The following is an 18,928-nucleotide window of genomic DNA, read 5'->3' as shown; positions in this document are numbered from 1 at the left end:
AGAAGGGTATACGAGCACCAATATGACATTACTAAATGTAAGGACACCAATGCCTTTTATAAACATTCCCAGACATGTGAATGAACCTTAAATTTCTAGTATTGGAGCAGGTGGTGCCAGACCCACGAGGGGGTACCTGGGAGGCTAAATTGGAGACTCGAGAACTGTTCTGGCAGTTGAAATTGGATGCCTGTACCCCTCCTGGTATGAATGAGGGCCTAAACATTAGCAGTATTCTAAAAATGAGAAGAGCACGGTTATAATGTGTGACCATCTAGTGCAATTTTGTATAGGTTCCCTTGTTCTTTTCTCACCTTTTGTAGCTCTTCCTCTTGTTGTTGTTACTGTTATCAGGCAGTGATGCGAAACAGTAGAAAGCTTTATATTTATCACAATGTTACTGTAAAAAGTTTGATTTATTTATCAATTTTTTATTTATTCCAGTTTTTGGGACAAGAAAGGTGATTGAATTTTAACTCCAATCTACAATAAACAGTCAGTCACTTTTAATTTTAAACATTATTTTAATTTATGATGTACCTCATGAATTTACACTGTATAAGGCACTTTACATGGTATTATCACCACTATTGACTATATTAAGAAGTATTTCTTACAAAAAAATACATGATTTAAACTGAGAAACTGTTTTACCTTTGGCATTATGTTTTTAACACAGCAAGACCAAAGGTATCAGCTTTTAATTGATGGGTGGAGTTACCACTTAATTGAACTGGTTATTTAAACTGATGTGTAAAGGACAGCTTTGTTTTTTGCCTTGAAAAAGCCTAGTAATATACTGGGTGAAAGCGCTTGGCTTATCTGTGTTGCTGCTCTATTTAGAGCTGACTACGTGTGCTGTTATGGAAATAAAAGAAACTTGATTTATTGCCTGCTGTTTGGATTACTTAAACTCGGATCCTGTTTGCTGTGGACTGTGATCTCCTAGGGGGTCTTATATTCTTTGCCCCTCTGAGGTATTGTCGCAGTAGAGAATGTGAAAAAATAAGAGGATCCGTATTCTAAGCTGAAATGGCAGAGGCATGGATTTTAATAGAAGAAAAGGATAGGCCTTTGTCCAACATCCCAGTCAGGTATTGTAAAATCTGAGGTATATTAGGAACCAGAGGGTCGAGCCCTTGTGCCTGGTTCCAAGCATAGAATCTCTTCCATTTTTCCGCGCAAGATTTCCTAGTGCTGGGTCTCCTGGCTTCCAAAAGTACTCCATAACAGCTTTAGAGAGAGGTGCAGTCTGAGTGGCTACATTATCTGCCATGCTGCCAGGCATAAGGTTCTGAGTTGACTGCAGAATCTGATTGTTTTGCTGTGTCAGAGGATGACGGATTTGAGGTAGAGGCCAAGGTGGGCCTTGGGACAAAATCTTTAGGATTGGATACCAGTGCTGGCGTGGCCAGTCTGGGGCAATCAGTATAATTTTTGGCCTCTGTCTGACTTTTAGAAGCATCTTGGTGAAAAGAGGCATCTGAGGGAAGGCATAGACTGTCAAGTTTTTCCAGTTGAAAGATAGAGCATCCATTTTCCATGCTTGAGAGTGATACGTCCTTGTACAAAATTTCTGTAATTGTGAGGGGAGGCAAAAAGATCTATGTCTGGGCATCCCCATTCCCTTGTTATCATATTGAACACTTGTGGATTTAGCTTCCAATCATGAAGATCCATGAGATGTCTGCTTAGTTCGTCTGCCAGTGTATTTTTTGTTCCTGGCAGGAATTGTGCTTGCAGATGTACCTGGTAGGTCAGTGCTGTGTTCCACAAAGTCATGGCTTGTCTGCATAGGGGGTAGGCATGTGTGCCCCCATGCTGGTTTATGTACCACATAACTGTGGCATTGTCCGTCTATTAATAATTGTCCTGGATGTATTAGGTCCTTGAAGGCTGTCGGGGCATTCTGTACAGCTAGCATCTCTTTTTGATTGATGTGCAGATGCATTTGTTTCTTGGGCCATGTGCCCTGAATACATTTTCCTGCCATATGTGCTCTACAGGCATAATCCGATGTATCCGTTATCTGCCTGGCTGTAGGTAAGGTGAAAGGCTGTCCCTTGTTGTGGTGACAGGCCTGGGACCACCATCGAAACTCCTGTTGTAGGCAGGGAATAGAGGTTATGATTGTCTCTAGGCTGTGACAATACTGAGTCACAACACTTTTTAGATACCACTGTAGTTTCCTCATATGCAGTTTGGCATATGGAATTAATAGAATGCAAGAAGCCATGAAACCCAGGGCCTGCAGAATTTTTCTTCCAGGGAGCTGGGTCTTTGTTGCCATCATTTGAAAGTAATGAGTCAGTTGTCTGTCTGGCGTGAGATAAGCCATCTGGGTAGTTGTATTTAAGCTTGCACCCAGGAATATTATCTCTTGAGAAGGCACTAGTTTTGATTTCTTTTAGTTTACTGTGTACCCTAGGCAAATTAGTAATCTTTTTACAAACGCCAGGTGCTTTAGAAGAATGTCCTTGCTGTCTGCTTGAATAAGGCAGTCGTCCAAGTAGGGATATATTTGGATTCCTTTTTGTCTGCAAAATGCAATTACTGGTGCCAGGCATTTTGTGAAGACCCTTGGCACAGTAGATAAGCCAAAGGGCAGTGCAGAGAATTGATAATGCATTGAGCCTGCTATAAATCTGAGGTATCTTCTGCACGATTCTCTGATTGGGACATGCAGGTATGCCTCCTTGAGATCCAAAGTAACTAGCCAAGCCTCTTTGCCCAGCATGGGCAAAAGGTGTAGTGTCAACATTTTGAATTTTGGAACATCGAAGAAAGTATTTAAGATTGACAGGTCCAGTATTGGTCTCCATGCTTTGTCCTTTCTGGGTACAAGGAATAGTAGTGAGTAAAAACCTTGGCCCCGTTCTTCTTGTGGAACATTTTGAATAGCTCCCATATCCATAAGAGCAGCACTGTTTTTTTGCCTCTGCCCATTGGTTTAGTGGCAGGTTTGGCATACCTTTTGGTTTTAGAAGCGTGTGGAAGTGAATCCTGTAACCCTTGATAAACTATGTTTAACACCCATTGGTCTTGGGTGATCATGTGCCAATATTTTGAGAAAAGTGCTAGCTTTCCCCACTAGGGGTGCTGTCAACTGGTAAGAGCTTGGCATTTGCAGAGGGAAGTCATTGTGACTGTTTCCTATAAGGTTGTGATTTGTCTTCTCCTTTGGGAGCTGAAGCACCCCATTGTTTAGGTCTGTAGGAGCCTTGGGGCTGAGATCTGCCTCTTGGGCATCTGTATCTGCCTCTGTGGCCTGTCTGACACTGGAAAGGACCAATTTTTTGAAGGCCAGTTTCTGCTAAATCTAGGTGGCTGAACCTGTAAGAAATCTTTCACAGTTTGCATTGACTTTGCTTTATCCTCCATTTTCTTTAACACCTCTTCTGCCTTAACACCAAACAAAGTATCATGCTGTAGTGGAGCATCTAACAATTTCATTTTAACATGGTCAGGTAAAGTTTGTTCTTTTAACAGAGCATTATCTTCGAATAACTGAGCCTGTAACTGCAGCTCTACAAGAAGCCTCCAAAGAATCAAAACCACATTGCAGAGTATGCTTTCCCACTTGTTCAATAGCATGCAATAAATCCTACATTTCTTTACTGTCAGGACCTTCTATATTTGCAACCATTTTCTGCTTCAACAATGACACGAGATACTGCTGATATTTAAACATATGAAACTGACAGTTTAAAGCTCTTACAGCTAAAGTAGTAGAAGTGTAAACTTTTTCCCCCATCTGTCCAGAGCTCTGGAATCCCCATCTGAGAGGACAGGATTTTTGGCAGTGGAAGCTTTAACCCCTTTTGGACCCTGAGAAATTGTTTCTGGGTCTGCACAGGGTTTTTGTAAAGAAATTTATGAGAGTCAGGGACCCTGTAGTACCTGTCTGGCTTTACTGGTGCAGGAGGTAAGGAATCTGAAGACAGACTGGATTCAGAAAAAAACAACAATATCAAGCACAGGGGGGGGGGGGAAGATAGCGAAGGGCCTGTGCTGAGGCAATAGAAGGAAATCTCTGAGCCTTTTCTTGGATTCTGAGTAATCCTGGCTCTCCCAATGGAAATGCTCCCTTATGGTGTGTGCAGGGTTCCCCAAAAGAGTAATCCTCAGGTGGAGAGGCTGAAGGAATGGACTCTTCAGCATCAGAGTCCTCGTAGGGAGGGAGTGAATAGCCCTGGTCAGAAGAATCAGAAGAAATAGAAACATGATCAGAGGCATCATCATCAGTGTCTTGCCTAGGCCTTTTGTCGGGGTGGGGGTGGGGTGGGAGCCCCTGATTAAAGTAATAAGGTCTTCGGCCATTTTAAGCATCTGTTTCTTTGGCATGGGTGACTGTTCTGGAGAATGCTGCACTTGTTTCCTTGTCTTTAATGGAGTTTTTGATTTTGCCTTTGCCTTTGCTGCTGTAGTACCTTTAATTGTAAGCTGTGAAGGTCTGAAAACACCCTCAGAAGCCGGTGCCTGCTCAGCGGCTCCGGACCCATCTGAAGGTATCTTTTCCGTAGGCCCAATATCTTGAGTTTCCACAGGCCTCGGTGTTTCCACGTGGCTGTCTGTTGCGGCCTGTGGCTCTGAGGTAGCGGGTGTCAGGGGCTGCGAAAGCGCCTCACTGAGAACTGGCCTAGAAGAGGCTTCGTCGTCGATTTTGGACCTCGGATGCCTGTCATTCCGTTTGTCGGTTGTTCCGACGGCATTATGCAATTAAATCTTAGTAAAAAATAATGTAAAGCAAAATCAAACTGACGTTTAATAGTGCGTTTATTGAATCTAGCACAAAACAGACAACTAGTGATGTCGTGGTCATGGCCTAGGCAAGGAATACAGTAAGAGTGAAAGTCCTTATGAGGTATTTGCTTACCACAAGAAATACAACTATTAACTTTTACTAACATCGGTCTGGAGCAAGAAAAAGTTTCCCCAATGGGGTACTTAGCTTTATTGAAGACTTCGGTTCTGAAATTCAATTTTGAAAATCTCAGGAGTCGGCCGACCAGCACTTCCTAACTGCTTATGCTTCAGGCACCGCGCGGCAAGAAAGACTGAAGAAAACGGCGTCTGTTGCAACTTTTATACCCCTGGCACACTGACGTCAGGGAAGAGGAGACAGCAACTGACGCCGGACCAAGACTTTGGAACTGCCAGGAGGATAACCCAAGTGTAATGACTGCAACAGTGAAACACGAACATTCCTTATGAGGTATTTGCTTCCCACAAGAAATACAGTTAACTTTTTCTGACATCAGTCTGGAGCAAGAAAAAAGTTTCCCCAACGGGGTACTTAGCTTTATTGAAGATTTCGGATCTGAAATTAAATTTCGAAAATCTCAGGAATCGGCCGACCGGCACTTGCAAACTGCTTTTGCTTCGAGCACCGTGCAGCAAGAAAGACTGAAGAAAATGGCGTTGGCTGCATCTTATATACCCCTGGCGCACTGATGTCAGGGAAGAGGCGACAGCAACCGACGCCGGACCAGGACTTTGGAATTCAGGCCGACTACGGGTAGCCTGCCAGCAGGATAACAGCCAGGGAACGTCACCAGCAGAATCAAATGGATAAATGCTTTATTGGAAAATGACACCACACGTAAAAACGAGCGCTTTCGCTCGGTAAAATACCGAGCTTTTTCGAGTTGTTCTTGCAGTACAAATGGTCTGTGTTATATAGAGAAGTGTACTCCCACATGTTTTATTTAATTAGCTTAATTAGTTCAATTAAATGACATGGAAACCACTTATTAAAAAATGTTGAGAAATATTAAAAAATATTAAAAAATATAAAACCTAACAGAACTACAATTTGAGTGTATGTTAAATGCTTAAAAAACTGATATAAACTGCTTAAATTGTTGGACAAGTGTATACAAATGATTGCCGTTTGTCAAACCAACATTAAAAATGTGTACATACCAACAGATTGTAGTAAAAATCACACTGTTCGTGAAAATAGAAACATTCAATGAAAAAATATCTGGTGAGTATATTTATCTTTTAAAGTAATAAAAATGCTGTATTAAAATCTTTATAAAATCGTGTAATCACCAAGTATGAATGACAAACAATAAAAATCATCACAAAGCCAGACAAAATTAAAGTAAAAATAGATAAATATATGTGTATATATGCTAGATAATAAAAATTTGATTCTGCTGGTGACGTTCCCTGGTTGTGTTTCTTAAGAGTCTTGGTTTCGTTTTACTTTTTGGAGTTTCACTGCCAGCAGAATAACCCAAGTGTAATGACTACAACAGTGAACACTATGAACATCCACTCCTCTTGTGGTAGATAGGATACCTAGTGCTTACCACTCCCAATGATGGAAAAGGTTCTCTATGTGGCATCTTCAAAGGGAACTAAACCCCATTCAGGCAGATTTTCCCCTAGTTCTGGCCTGTGTGTGAGCTCCTAAAGTCTGAACTTTCATATTCTTCAGTGAATGCACATTTGTCTACTATCTCAGCCTGTTTACCTCTCGATCCATCCCTACTATCCAGATTAGAGGCAAAGCTCTTTCTCAAGGGGATCCTGCACATCAGACCACCGAGGAAAGCCCTTCCTCCTCCTTGGGACTTGAATTTTGTCCTGGAGAAACTTACTACTACCCCCTTTGAACCAGCAGCTTCCACCACATTAAAGATGTGCATATGGAAAACTGTTTTGCTTGTAGCCCTTACTTCAGCCAGAAGATTATCAGAGCTACAAGCACTCATGGCTTCTCCACCTTCTCATTTTTCATAAGGCTAAGGTCTCTCTTCACACTAACCCTTCCTTAATGCCCAAAGTGGTCAATGAACTGTCACTTAATCTGCCTATTTACCCACATTTCCTTTGCCACCAAAGGACAGTGAGAGAGTGCTCCATTCCCTAGATGCTCACAGGCAACTGAGGTTCTAGCTGGATAAGACTAAGGACATCAAAAAGTCCAACAAGCTCTCTGCATCTTTTCACCCCAGGGCCCTAGGGAAAGCTGTATCCAGACAGACCATATCCTCCTGGATCTCCAAACTATATCCTTCTGTTATTCCTTGCGCCATAAAGAGTTACTCCACAGTATGAGAGTCCACTCTACCACGGCTGTGGCCTCCTCAGGGGCCTTCCTGAAAGGCCTTGATACAGCCACCATCCCAGAGGCAGCTACATGGTCCTCTGTCCACACTTGCACTTGACAGTATAAACTAGATGACATCTCCAGAGCTAGGGCCAGGATTTGCAAAAGTCATCCTCCATGGATTTTTAGACAATGCTGCTACTTCCTCCACCCATTTATCTGGCTGCGCTTCAGTACTCTCCCACATGTGAGAATACTGCAATATAACAATAAAATGACACAGACTAGTGTAAAATCTTACCATAACCACAGATGTCCCTCTCTTCCATGATGCAGAAATCCTTTCCCTCCCTCCTACCCCCATAGGACCTATTCCCACTCTGGATGACATCCACTCACCTGCCTTTACACTACTGTCCTACTGAGCATTTAGTTCTGAGGTCTGTGCATGCGAATGTCACATTTATGGCCCACAGTTTATAGTCCCAGAGTGTGATGTCCCACGCACCTTACAGCAGCCAGGCTAAGCTTTACTATAGGAGAGCCAGACGTTCGGGTCCCTGATGTGGATAATCCCACACTAAGTACTACAACATAGAAGAGAAGGACATTATGGTTATGGTAAGATTTTAAACATTTAATCTTTCTTTTAAGTTCAAGACTGATACAAAAAGGGTGTTCTTGTGGGACAGAATAAATCTCAATTTTTGATAAAATTATGGACATGCCTATACTGGACAGACTGTGTACACCAAAGCCACTTTCAGCTCTTCATGAATGAGGGCTGGAATCAAGAAATAATTTAGCAAAGGAAAATGTTGACACAAGCAACCCTGATGAGCAAAAAAGTACAGTTTTGTACCTACCATAAATGTAGATGTTCGAAGATCCACATTGCTGCAGTCCTTACACTTGGGGTAGTCCGCTGTCCTCGGTCGGCCCGAATATCAAAGTATAAGGCTGACGTCGGTCAGGGCGCATTTGACTGACGTCAGGACGTCAGGGTACAAATGCGCATGACCGACGTCATATCCTCAGTCTTTTCTTGCCCCAGATGTCAGAAGACCCTAAAAATAAAGGTCAAAACCAAAAGACAGCAAACAACCAACCAACCACCCTTGCACTAACTATATGTACAATATATACAATATACACAATATGTACAACCCAATCCACACAACCACCTCTAACTACAGAGGGGAAGGAGGGAGGGTAAATTGGACTGCAGCAATGTGGATCTTCGAACATCTACATTTATGGTAGGTACAAAACTGTACTATGTTCTTCATCTCACATTGCTGCAGTCCTTACACTTGGGTAGAATCCCAAAGCAGAGGTAAGGGAGGATGGCTAACTACAAGGAAGCAGGAGCCGCCAAAATGCCCTGCAAAACAGCAGTGGCAAAACCAGCCCTGGACTTAGAGTAAAGTGGCAAGTGATAATGCCTAGAGAAAGTATGCACAGAACTCCAAGTAGCTGCCTCCAAAATATCCTTGGTTGCCACTCCCTCAAATAAGCTGTGGAAGTGGCAGTAGCCCTAGTGGAATGAGGCCTAATCCCAGCTGGAACCTCCTTGCCATGATGGGAATAACAGAAAGCAATGCAAAACCCAATCCACTTAGAAATAGTTTGTTTTGACACAGGCTTGCCCTGAGAACTCAAAGCAAAAGAAACAAACAACTGCTGAGACTGCCTGAACCCTTTAGTTCTGTCCAAATAATAACGCAACTGCCTGTGAACATCTAAAGTGTGCAAAATCTTTTCCCCTTTATTTTGGGGATTTGCATAAAAAGTAGGCAAATGAATAGTTTGGTTTAAAGCCACACTAGAAACCACCTTAGGCATAAAGGAAGGATTAGTACGTAATGATACCCTATCCTTATGGAAAATCAAGAAAGGCTCAACCGCCATAAGGGCCTGTAATTCAGACACCCTTCTTGCAGAGGTAATGGCCAATAAAAAAGCAGTCTTCCATGATAAATAGTTCAACTCAGCAGTAGCTGCAGGCTCAAAAGGTTGTTTCTCCAACACAAAATTGAGATCCCAAGCAGGAGCAGGAGCTTTTCGTGGGGGTCTTATATTCTTTGCCCCTCTAAGAAATTGCTTGAACAAAGGATGAGAAAACAATGGTGGGTCACAATCATAGTGAGCCGAAATTGCTGCAGCATGAACCTTAATAGAAGAGAAAGACAAACCTTTGTCCAGTAACTCAGTAAGATATTGAAGAGCCACACTCAAATTAGGCCCAGAAACATCAAAATCTTTTGCTGCACTCCAAAATAAAAATCTCTTCCATTTATCCGCGTACACTTTCCTTGTACTAGGTCTTCTAGCTTCCAAAATAACACTCAAAACTTGCTGAGGAAGTGGAGGCCCACTATGGTTCAAAACAGAATATGCCAGGCTGTTAGGTGCAGAGAGTGAAGCTTGACATTGAGCAAATGGCTGTCCTCCTGTGACAACAGGTGTGGAATCGAAGGCAAAGGCCATGGAGGCTTCCGTACTAGACTTCTTAGTAATGGGTACCAGTGCTGTCGAGGCCAATCTGGAGCTATTAAAATCATCCTTGGCTTGTCCTGTCTGACCTTCAGAAGTACCTTTGGGAGAAGAGGCAGAGGTGGAAAGGCATACACATGAAGATTGCTCCAATTGAAAGAAAGAGCATCCACTCTCCAAGCTGTGGGATGAAACCTTTTTGTGCAAAACTTTGGCAGCTGATGGTTTAGTGGAGAAGCGAACAGATCTATGTCTGGAGTTCCCCATGACACTGTCAATTTCTGAAATACATGAGGATCCAATTTCCACTCGTGAGGATCCATAATTCGTCTGCTCAACACATCTGCTAAGGAGTTCTGTGCTCCTGGCAGAAACCTTGCCTGAAGAGTGAGCTGTAAACTGAGAGCAGTCTCCCACAAAATCATTGCTTGCCTGCATAGAGGATAAGAATGCGTTCCCCCTTGCTTGTTGATGTACCACATGACAGCTGTGTTGTCTGTTAGAATCAACACCTGTCCTGGAAGAAGGAATTCCTTGAAAGCTATTAATGCAAACTGGACTGCTAACATCTCCTTCATGTTGATATGTAGATGTTGTAGTCTGACAGGCCACTTGTTTTGTATCCACTTTCCATTCAGATGAGCTCCCCAAGCTTTGTCTGAGGCATCTGTCGTTAAAATCTGACTCGCCTCTGGCCGGGTCACAGAGAGTCCCTTGTTTAGGTGACATTCCTGAGCCCACCACAAAAATTCCTTCTGAATGCAAGGTATTATTTGAATGACAGTGTCCAGATCCTGGCAGTGCTGTGTCCATACATTTTTGAGATACCATTGTAGCTTCCTCATATGCAGTTTGGCATTGGGAAGCACCAGAATACAAGATGCCATGAACCCTAAGGCTTGAAGGACTGTCCTTGCAGTCAGCCGGACTGATGAGATAGTTGATGGAAGTAAAGGGATAGACTCTTTTGTTTGTCCGGGGTTAAAAAGGCCATCTGGGATGCTGTATTCAGTCTCACACCCAGAAAGCACATGTCTTGAGAGGGTACTAGACTGGACTTTATTTCGTTCACAGAATACCCTAGGCATCTTAGCACTGCTATCATATATTCCAAATGATGAAGAAGCTCTTCCCTTCCTTGAGCCAGAATTAGGCAGTCGTCCAAATAAGGATAGATCTGTATTCCTTTTAGTCTGAAGAAAGCTATCACTGGAGCCAGAACTTTCGTGAACACCCTGGGCGCAGTAGATAAGCCAAAGGGCAATGCAGAGAACTGATAGTGAGAAGTCCCAGCTCGAAAACGCAGATACTTTCTGCAACTGAGTCTGATAGGAACATGAAGGTAAGCCTCCTTGAGATCCAAAGTCACCATCCAATGATCTTTGCCCAGCAGAGGTAAAAGCTGCTGCAACGTCAACATTTTGAACTTGGGAATGTCCAGATAAGTGTTGAGGATAGATAAATCCAAAATTGGTCTCCACGTGTTCCCCTTCTTTGGTACTAGGAACAGGCAAGAATAAAATCCTAGGCCCACTTCTGGCAGAGGGACCGGCTGTATGGCCCCTAGTTGGAGCAACAGAGAAACCTGTTTGTGAGCCTCTATTCTTTGTTGAGGAGGAGCGTCTGGCATGCCTTTGAAAGGAGGCAAGGTATGGAAATAAAACCTGTAGCCGTGGTGTATGATATCCAATACCCATCTGTCCTGGGTAATTAAACTCCAATTTTCTTTGAAAAGTGCCAACCTTCCTCCCAAAGGTGCTGCCAGACGAGCAGGCTCTGGCAGCTGAAAAGGTAGGTCATTGGGTCTGCTTACGAAAGGACTGACCCCTGCCCTCACCCGAAGCCTGTACAGGAGAACTCCCTGTTCTAGGCCTGAAAGAGCCCTGAGCTCTGCCCTTACCACGTCTAGATCTACCCCTAGACTGGGAATCATAAGAAGGATACATCCACCCTTTAGTAGGCCAATTTCTACTAAACTTTGGAGGCTGGACCTGCAAAAAATCTTTAACAGTCTGCATAGACTTAGCCTTGTCTTCCATTTTCTTTAAAACTGTCTCAACAGGAGGACCAAACAACACGTCAGATTGTAAAGGAGCATCTAAAATCCTTGTTTTAACATGTTCAGACAAATTCTGATCCCTCAGCCAGGCGTGCCTGCGAAGAACTGACCCAGTGGCAGCCACCCTAGGCGAGGCCTGTACAGCATCAAAACCACATTGCAAAGAATGCTTACCCACCTGTTCAGAAACATGCACTAAATCTTGCAACTCTTTACAATCAATACCTACTGCCAGAGCATCAACCTTAGACTTCAATTGTGAAAGGAGATAGTTTTGGTATTTCAACATGTGAAACTGGCAATTCAGAGCCCTCATAGCAAGAGTAGAAGAAGTATAGACTTTCTTTCCCCATCTATCCAAGGCCCTAGCCTCCTTGTCTGCAGGAACCGGATTTTTAACAACAGAAGCCTTAACACCTTTAGGCCCCTGGCTAACAGTTTCTGGGTCTGCCCTAGGACTCTTAAAAAGATACTTATGAGCTTCAGGCACCCTGTAATACCTATCCGGCTTAACAGGAGCAGGAGGCAAAGAATCAGGATTAAGAGAAGCCTCTGTAAAAACATCTTCCACAACATCCAAAACAGGAGGTATAGCCAAAGGCCTATGCTGGGGTAAAAACAGAAATTCCCTAAGCCTTTTCCTGGAATCAGAGAAGTCCTGACCTTCCCACTTAAAATGCTCCCTCATGGAATGAAGGGTTTTTGAAAAAGAAAAATCCTCAGGAGGAGTAGCAGAAGGAGTAGAATCATCCACATCAGAATCAGAATAAGGAGAGTACTCCTGCAAGTCTTCAGCCGAAGACTCTGAAACATCTGAAGCCTGCTCAAAACCCCCCAGCTCAGGCTTCACCCTAGGTCTCTTATCAGGAGGGGGCATAGAACCCCTAATCAAAGTAATCAAATCTTCTGCCATTTTAAGCATATGCTTCTTGGGCACAGTACCTGAAGAGCTAGGGGTAACACCAACTGAAGCTAAACCTGGCCTGCCCCTGGGAGAAGCCTTTGAAACAGAAGGAGAGGGCCTAGCCACTTTAGGAAGGGAGGGGAGTATAGTAACCTGAGAAGCCCCCTCAGCCTGACTTGTCTCCTGAGAGGCCACATCTTGCAATAATAAAGTCTCACCCTGGGAAGACAAAGAAACCTCCGGTGGAACCACCGGCTCCACCGACACCTCTAAAGAACCGGCGTCCGGTACAGACGGCTCTTCTAGCCTAGGCTTAACTGCCTTGTCCTTGCGCTTCTTCGAAGAAGCGGGCGTCGGAGCATCCAACGGCATTTTATAGTTGCACCGCTTCCCAAAGACTAACCTTGCACAATCCAACCTTCTCTTTATAGTGCGTTTATTAAATCTAGCACAAGAGCGACAGCCAACAACGTCGTGCTCAGGCCCTAAGCAAGGAATACACAAAGTATGATAATCTCTATGCGGTATCTGTTTCCCACAAGAAATGCAATTATTGACTTTTCTGACATCCGGTAAATGACTGAGGCAAGAAAAACTAAAATATTCCCCAACGGGGTACTTAGCCAACTTTGAACTCGGTCTGAAACTTCTAAATCGAAAAATCTCAGAACGCCAACCGGCACTTGCAATGCTGCTTCTGCATCGGACCATGCGGCAAAAAAGACTGAGGATATGACGTCGGTCATGCGCATTTGTACCCTGACGTCCTGACGTCAGTCAAATGCGCCCTGACCGACGTCAGCCTTATACTTTGATATTCGGGCCGACCGAGGACAGCGGACTACCCCAAGTGTAAGGACTGCAGCAATGTGAGATGAAGAACATCTGCAGCCAAGCATGTGCTGAATACCCGTAGCAGCAGACAGCTCATATGACAAAGGGAAAATAATAATTTTTTTACCAGGTACCCAACAAACCTCCTTTACTCCTTGAAGAGGATGTGAAAGTAGACATCCTTCATATCTAGTGGTAGCAGGAGAGCTTCTGGTAATGGGAAGGAAAGCAGTATCAACAAAGTCTGGCATTTTTGACCTTTATAACCACGATTTTATATAGCTATGAAAGGTCTACAGTCAGTCTCCACGATCAACCCTTCAATGTGAAGGAATAGTTTGCAAACAGAACTCAGTCTAGAACCTCAGTGGAGACTAACACCACCAAGAAAGGTTATGCCCCAAACTTGAGAATTCCAAGATACTTGGTCTGGGCTAAAGAGAAGGCACACCCATTAAAGATAGAAAAGCTTTACTGCCTCACCAAAGAGCTTGTAAAGGGTTTATCCACGGTTTGTTAAACAGCTAGTTTTCCTAGAGTATCAAACTGGAGAGAAGTACAGTGCCCTACTCAACCTGCTGCCCAACATGGACCTTAACACCTCTCCAGTGGCCTTCATCAAAAGCAGAGATTTTGTATGAACTGTTCTGAATCGGTTTTGCATAAAAGGACATTGTTCGATAAAGTTTCTAACATACATGAATAGGTGAATGGAAAAGCCATTACACTGTCAGCAATTCAGCCCTCTTTTCTTGTATTCTCTAACTTCCTGGGACATAAATCCAAACACCTCTCTCTCCAAACAGTGTTCAGAATCTTTCTCATGACAAAATTTGGCAAAGGCTAGAGGACTCTAAACCACATGCCTTACCTTAGTAGAAACACCAAAGTAACAGTGCCCTATACTTTAGAGCATGCTTTCTAACTCTTGTTGCATTGTGAGACAGCTTCACTAGTCTGTTCTTCAGGGCTACATCTGGAATACCCTCAATTTGCTTTAGTGTAGCACTCTGTCGCTGCAACATATTGGCCTGGCAGCTAATGAAAGAAATCATCACTCCCATCCTGAAACTATAACATTTGGAAGGGTGTTATTAGTGGAATGCAATTCATATTCTTTGTGAAATGATGAGAAAATGCAAGAGTATTTCAAATATGGCAGTCAAAGTCTCAAGTGCATTACACAGCTGACAGTCTTCTTGAGTCGCTACACAAACTTGGTATAAAATCTTACACGAACAGCAGGCACAGTAAGAACTGCAATTAAAATCTAGAGAGTTTGGGATTACAACAGTTTTTAACACTCCATGTAAAGTAAAAGGATTCACCAAGGGATATATTCTTGAGTGGGATGAGTTTGGTATGGGTACTCTTAAGATGAGTACTTCTCACTGCTGGTGTCATAACTGAGGGGCAAGTTACTTCCCCCTTGGGAAAATTTTGATTCTGAGGAGTGCCCCAAGAGCTGGACATGCTGTCCCCTAATTGCAAAAGATGCCATCTCAAAAGAGGATGGTTTGACCATTTCAGGAGTAAAGCAAATGACTTTTCTGTCAACTTACCAAATACTACTTGGCAAGATGCCAATAATCAAAGACTGCAGGGGCTGAGACACAACCACCTGAGAAGTGGGCATCAGGCCTGGTGGGAGCAGTGAAAATGGATTGTCCATTAGGAGTTCTTTATTTAGAAAAAAAAAAAATTCTTAGTGAAAATGGGCTCCAGGACAAACTATTAGGATATCTAGAGAAGACGGGCAAGCCCTTAAAGACCAACTTGAAGGTTGGCCATTATGAAAACCAGGGTGCAGCAAAATGGAGGCATCCATATCCCATTGTCAGGTTTTGAAAGGAAAATGTCAGTTGGGGATATTCTATAACACACATGGGAGTTGGGGGTTGACTAAACTGTGCCTTTGGCTCCAACAATCATGGACTGCCTCAGGGAATGAGGAAGCACACTCTGGGTAGTATTTTCCACTAGTGATTATGTAATCTGCCCAAGCTATCTGAAGAGGAATTCTCCAAATAAGAGGCAAACATCCTTACCCTAAGGCCAAATGCAAATGTCCCAAGGATAACTTTACATTTTGCAAACAGTTTTAATTACTTCCATTTGTTTAGCAATGGTATTTTTTTCCATTTGCTTATTGGGGAAGTGGGTGAAAAAATAGCCCATTTTCAGCAGAGGCTCCACAGAGTACAATGTAGTCACAATACAATAATCATATCAGAATACATTTTTCACACTGCAGTAATATCAAAAAATACATAATGTATACATAATATTCAAAAAAGGATATATGTGGAGGAATTAATATGAGGTAAAACAGAAATAAAAGAAAGGGAAAATGAAATTAGTATAAATAAACTGCGGTGGTGGTGTTGCGGTAGCGTTGCCGCCTCAAAGCAAGACATTGTGCCGTTCGATTCTCAGCTAGAGCGTCTTCTGTGTGGAGACATGCGTGAATGGGCCTACCTTCAATGAAGGTTGTGCGTCAGGGCTGGCAAACTCGGCACACAAAAAATCTACTGCCAATCATTAGCGGACAGGAGTTCCGCTGTGGCGACCCCTAACCGGGAAAAGCCGAAAGATACAAACAAGACTGTACAACAATAGAAACACTAGGAAATAAATCAGGGGATGAGAAACGTTGCCCAAGGAGAAAAAAATAGCAGAAAGCCACTGGAAGAGAAGATGGAGTACAAGGGAAGCTGTAATCTGAGTAAGTAATAAGGGGGGGGGAGTGAGTGAAAGGAGAAATCTGTCTCTTTAGTGCAGCTAACCAGGATTAGTCCAGGAGCAAAGCCAGGAATTAAAATATTCCCTCAGCAGTTGTTTAAATCTGCCAGTGTTAAGTATGTATTGAGGTACATAATTCCAGGCTGTGGCTAGTTTGTACGAAAATAGGGACTCCCCATTGCTCTTTGACTTCGTGACCTTCAAAAGCAATTTGAAGACCTCACTGCTCTACTAGTAGACTAGAGCTTTACTAGGTTTCTAATGGATCAACTGTTGCCTGGGTGATGCAGGGTAGAATGAGTTAGAACTAGTTGATTAAATATGAAAAGGTTGGGTAGCTTCAACCAGTTGAGTTGGCATAGTACCTTGTAGTGATGAGTTTGTGCAGATTAGTTAGATGCAAATCTTGCTATTTTATGACAGCAGGATTCTACTTTGCCTAAGTCACATTTTCTTAGGTTGGTGAAAATGGGTGAGGCACATAAGAGGGTAGATAGGTGTGTTCTACATACAAGTTTGGTGAAATCAGTGAGAAAGGGCTTTATTTTATACACAGAGCCTAGTCTGAAATTGATTTTCTTCATCACTACTGCTAAGTGTTTTTATCAAATTAGACATCGTTGTCAATGGTGACACCTAGTAGCTTTGTGTGAAAGAAATAGGGTCAGTAGTTTTGTTTGCTACTGGAAAAGAGCATTCATTTCATTTTACAAGGGGTTAAGAATTAGTTGTGAAAGTATTTTTCTACGTCCAGAAAGGATTGTTGGGTTTTACTGAGAAGAACTAAAAGGGATGGGGCAGTGCATACAAGAGAGGAGTCATCAGCATACTGAACCAATGTAGCATGTTGGGTGACTCTGCAGAGTCTGTAAAGAGGAGAAGAGACCAAGACTAGACCCTTGGGGTACAACAGAGATTGGTAAAGGAGACTATACTTCATTTTGCCATTTAACAGCCTGTTGATGGTTGGTTAGGTAAGTAATGAACCAGGTACAGGTTGAATGAGATATGTTGAGGGAGGCTAGCTCATGGATACTTTTTTGGTGGGAAACTATCAAAAGCCTTTGAAAAGTCGAGGAAAATAAAGGATGCCAGTCAGCTATTGTTCCTATGCTTGTTGACTGTTAATGAAACTAATTAGGGCTGCTGCTGTACTATGTTTAGGTCGGAAACCATGCTGATTAGGGGATACAAGGTTTTTTTTTTGTAAGTATTTTTGCTATGGGGAGAGGATGGCAATGGATCTATAAGTTTGAAAAATCTGTGGAGGTTCCGCCTTTATGTAGAGAGATTACATAGGACACTTTCCATAGTAAAGGTGCATATTTGTTCTGTGATGGACCGGCTAACAAGGCTATACATGGGATGTGCTATAGCAGCTGCAGCAAGTTTAAGGTATTCATTAGGCAGTTGGTCAGCACCGGTGGAAGAGCATTTTAGTTAGGATAGGAGTTTTTTTTTTTTTTTTTTTTTTTTTTTTTACGTGGCGAGAATGTGGAAGGAATGAGGACTTGCTTCTAATTTTGTGGGGATTGAAAGTTGGGAATGGTCATCATTTTTTACTAGTGATATTACAGAATTAAGAAAATAATTGTTAAATTATTTGGTTATGTTGTTAGGGGAGTTTGTTTTTGTTGTATATGGGGAAGAGGCTTGTCCAGGTTTTAGCAGTTGGTTTATAGCTCCTCCCCAGACTTTATTTGGATTATTTTTGGTGCCTATTTTGGAATGTAGTACAGTGTAGTTATCTGTCCTGTTTGATTTGTTTTTCTGCTAAATTATTGCTGGTAGTTTTGAAGGGTAGTTGGATTTCAAGTGCTGGTGACTGTGCCATGCTTTGTCTCTCTGCTTATGGAGCTTTTTTTATTCAAAGAAAGCCAGGGAATGTATCTAGCTTTTGTGCATGTTCTCCTAAGGGGGCTATAGCCTATTTAGAATGGTGAGAAACTTGTCACTGAAATATTGGACTGATAGGTCTAGGTGGAAATGTTTTAGGGGGACCAGTTGACAAGTCTCTGGAGAAAAATTAGTTTTGTTGCATACTAATTTGTATGTGATGTCTCTAGGGGGGACAATAGTGTTTTCAGATAGGTAGTGTAGATTACCTCTCAGGCTTTATGAAAGACAGCTTGAGTGCCAAGTTTGGTTTAGTATTAGTAAGGGGCCAGTCTAGACTTTTTTTTTTTTTTTTTTTTTTTACTGCATTTGTCAACCCTTTTGGGGGGGGGGTCAGATACAAAAAATGCAAAGGAGATAAAGGAGAAAATAGTTTTGAACACAAAAATATCCTTGTGATATAAAGGAAGACCATGTTTAATGTAATCTGTTGGGAAAGCCTTTTTTTAAATGGGAACAAAGCTTTAAATTTCATCTCACTTCTATTATTGTTAGCAATCAAAGCAATAACTGTCAGAATCTCAAGTCCAATCACACATTTTGTCTTATGCGTTTTATGTATAAATCTATCAGAACCTCTGCATCACAACTAAATACAACTCAACTATATGCTATTAAATTAACAATTTACTCTGCAATTATCTTTCACACTTACTTGGCTTTCAGTTCCTGGATCAGAAGGAGTATATAGTGTACTGAGACTAACAAACCTAAAAGAAAAACAAAAGAAACCTTAAGGAGTATACAGTGTATTTACTAACCAACCTAAAAGAAAAATAGAAATCTTGGACACAAAGTAAACATTTTTTTAGTTTGTTAAACTTATTCAGGTTCAGCCCAGAATAAAAAAGTAAAGCTTGAAAATTAATGCAAAATGTAGTGGTACAAAATATCTGAATAAAGTGTATAATGCAGCAACTGTGAACAGTACTAA

The 18,928-nt window shown here is 42.3% G+C and overlaps 1 protein-coding gene across 1 annotated transcript in view; it reads right to left on the bottom strand.

The window, feature by feature from the left end:
• Positions 1 to 18,928, bottom strand: part of GDI2 (GDP dissociation inhibitor 2) — a 771,636-nt gene that overhangs the window by 105,698 nt on the left and 647,010 nt on the right. Inside the window, 1 exon segment of the mRNA XM_044088823.1 lies at positions 18,650 to 18,704. Coding sequence (XP_043944758.1) covers positions 18,650 to 18,704 — 55 coding nt within the window.

This window comes from Protopterus annectens, chromosome 11.part0 (assembly GCF_019279795.1).
Source record: "Protopterus annectens isolate FY-2018-M chromosome 11.part0, PAN1.0, whole genome shotgun sequence".
NCBI lineage: Eukaryota > Metazoa > Chordata > Ceratodontiformes > Protopteridae > Protopterus > Protopterus annectens.
Note: the sequence above shows the minus strand (reverse complement) of the source record. Positions and strands in the feature narration are given on the sequence as shown.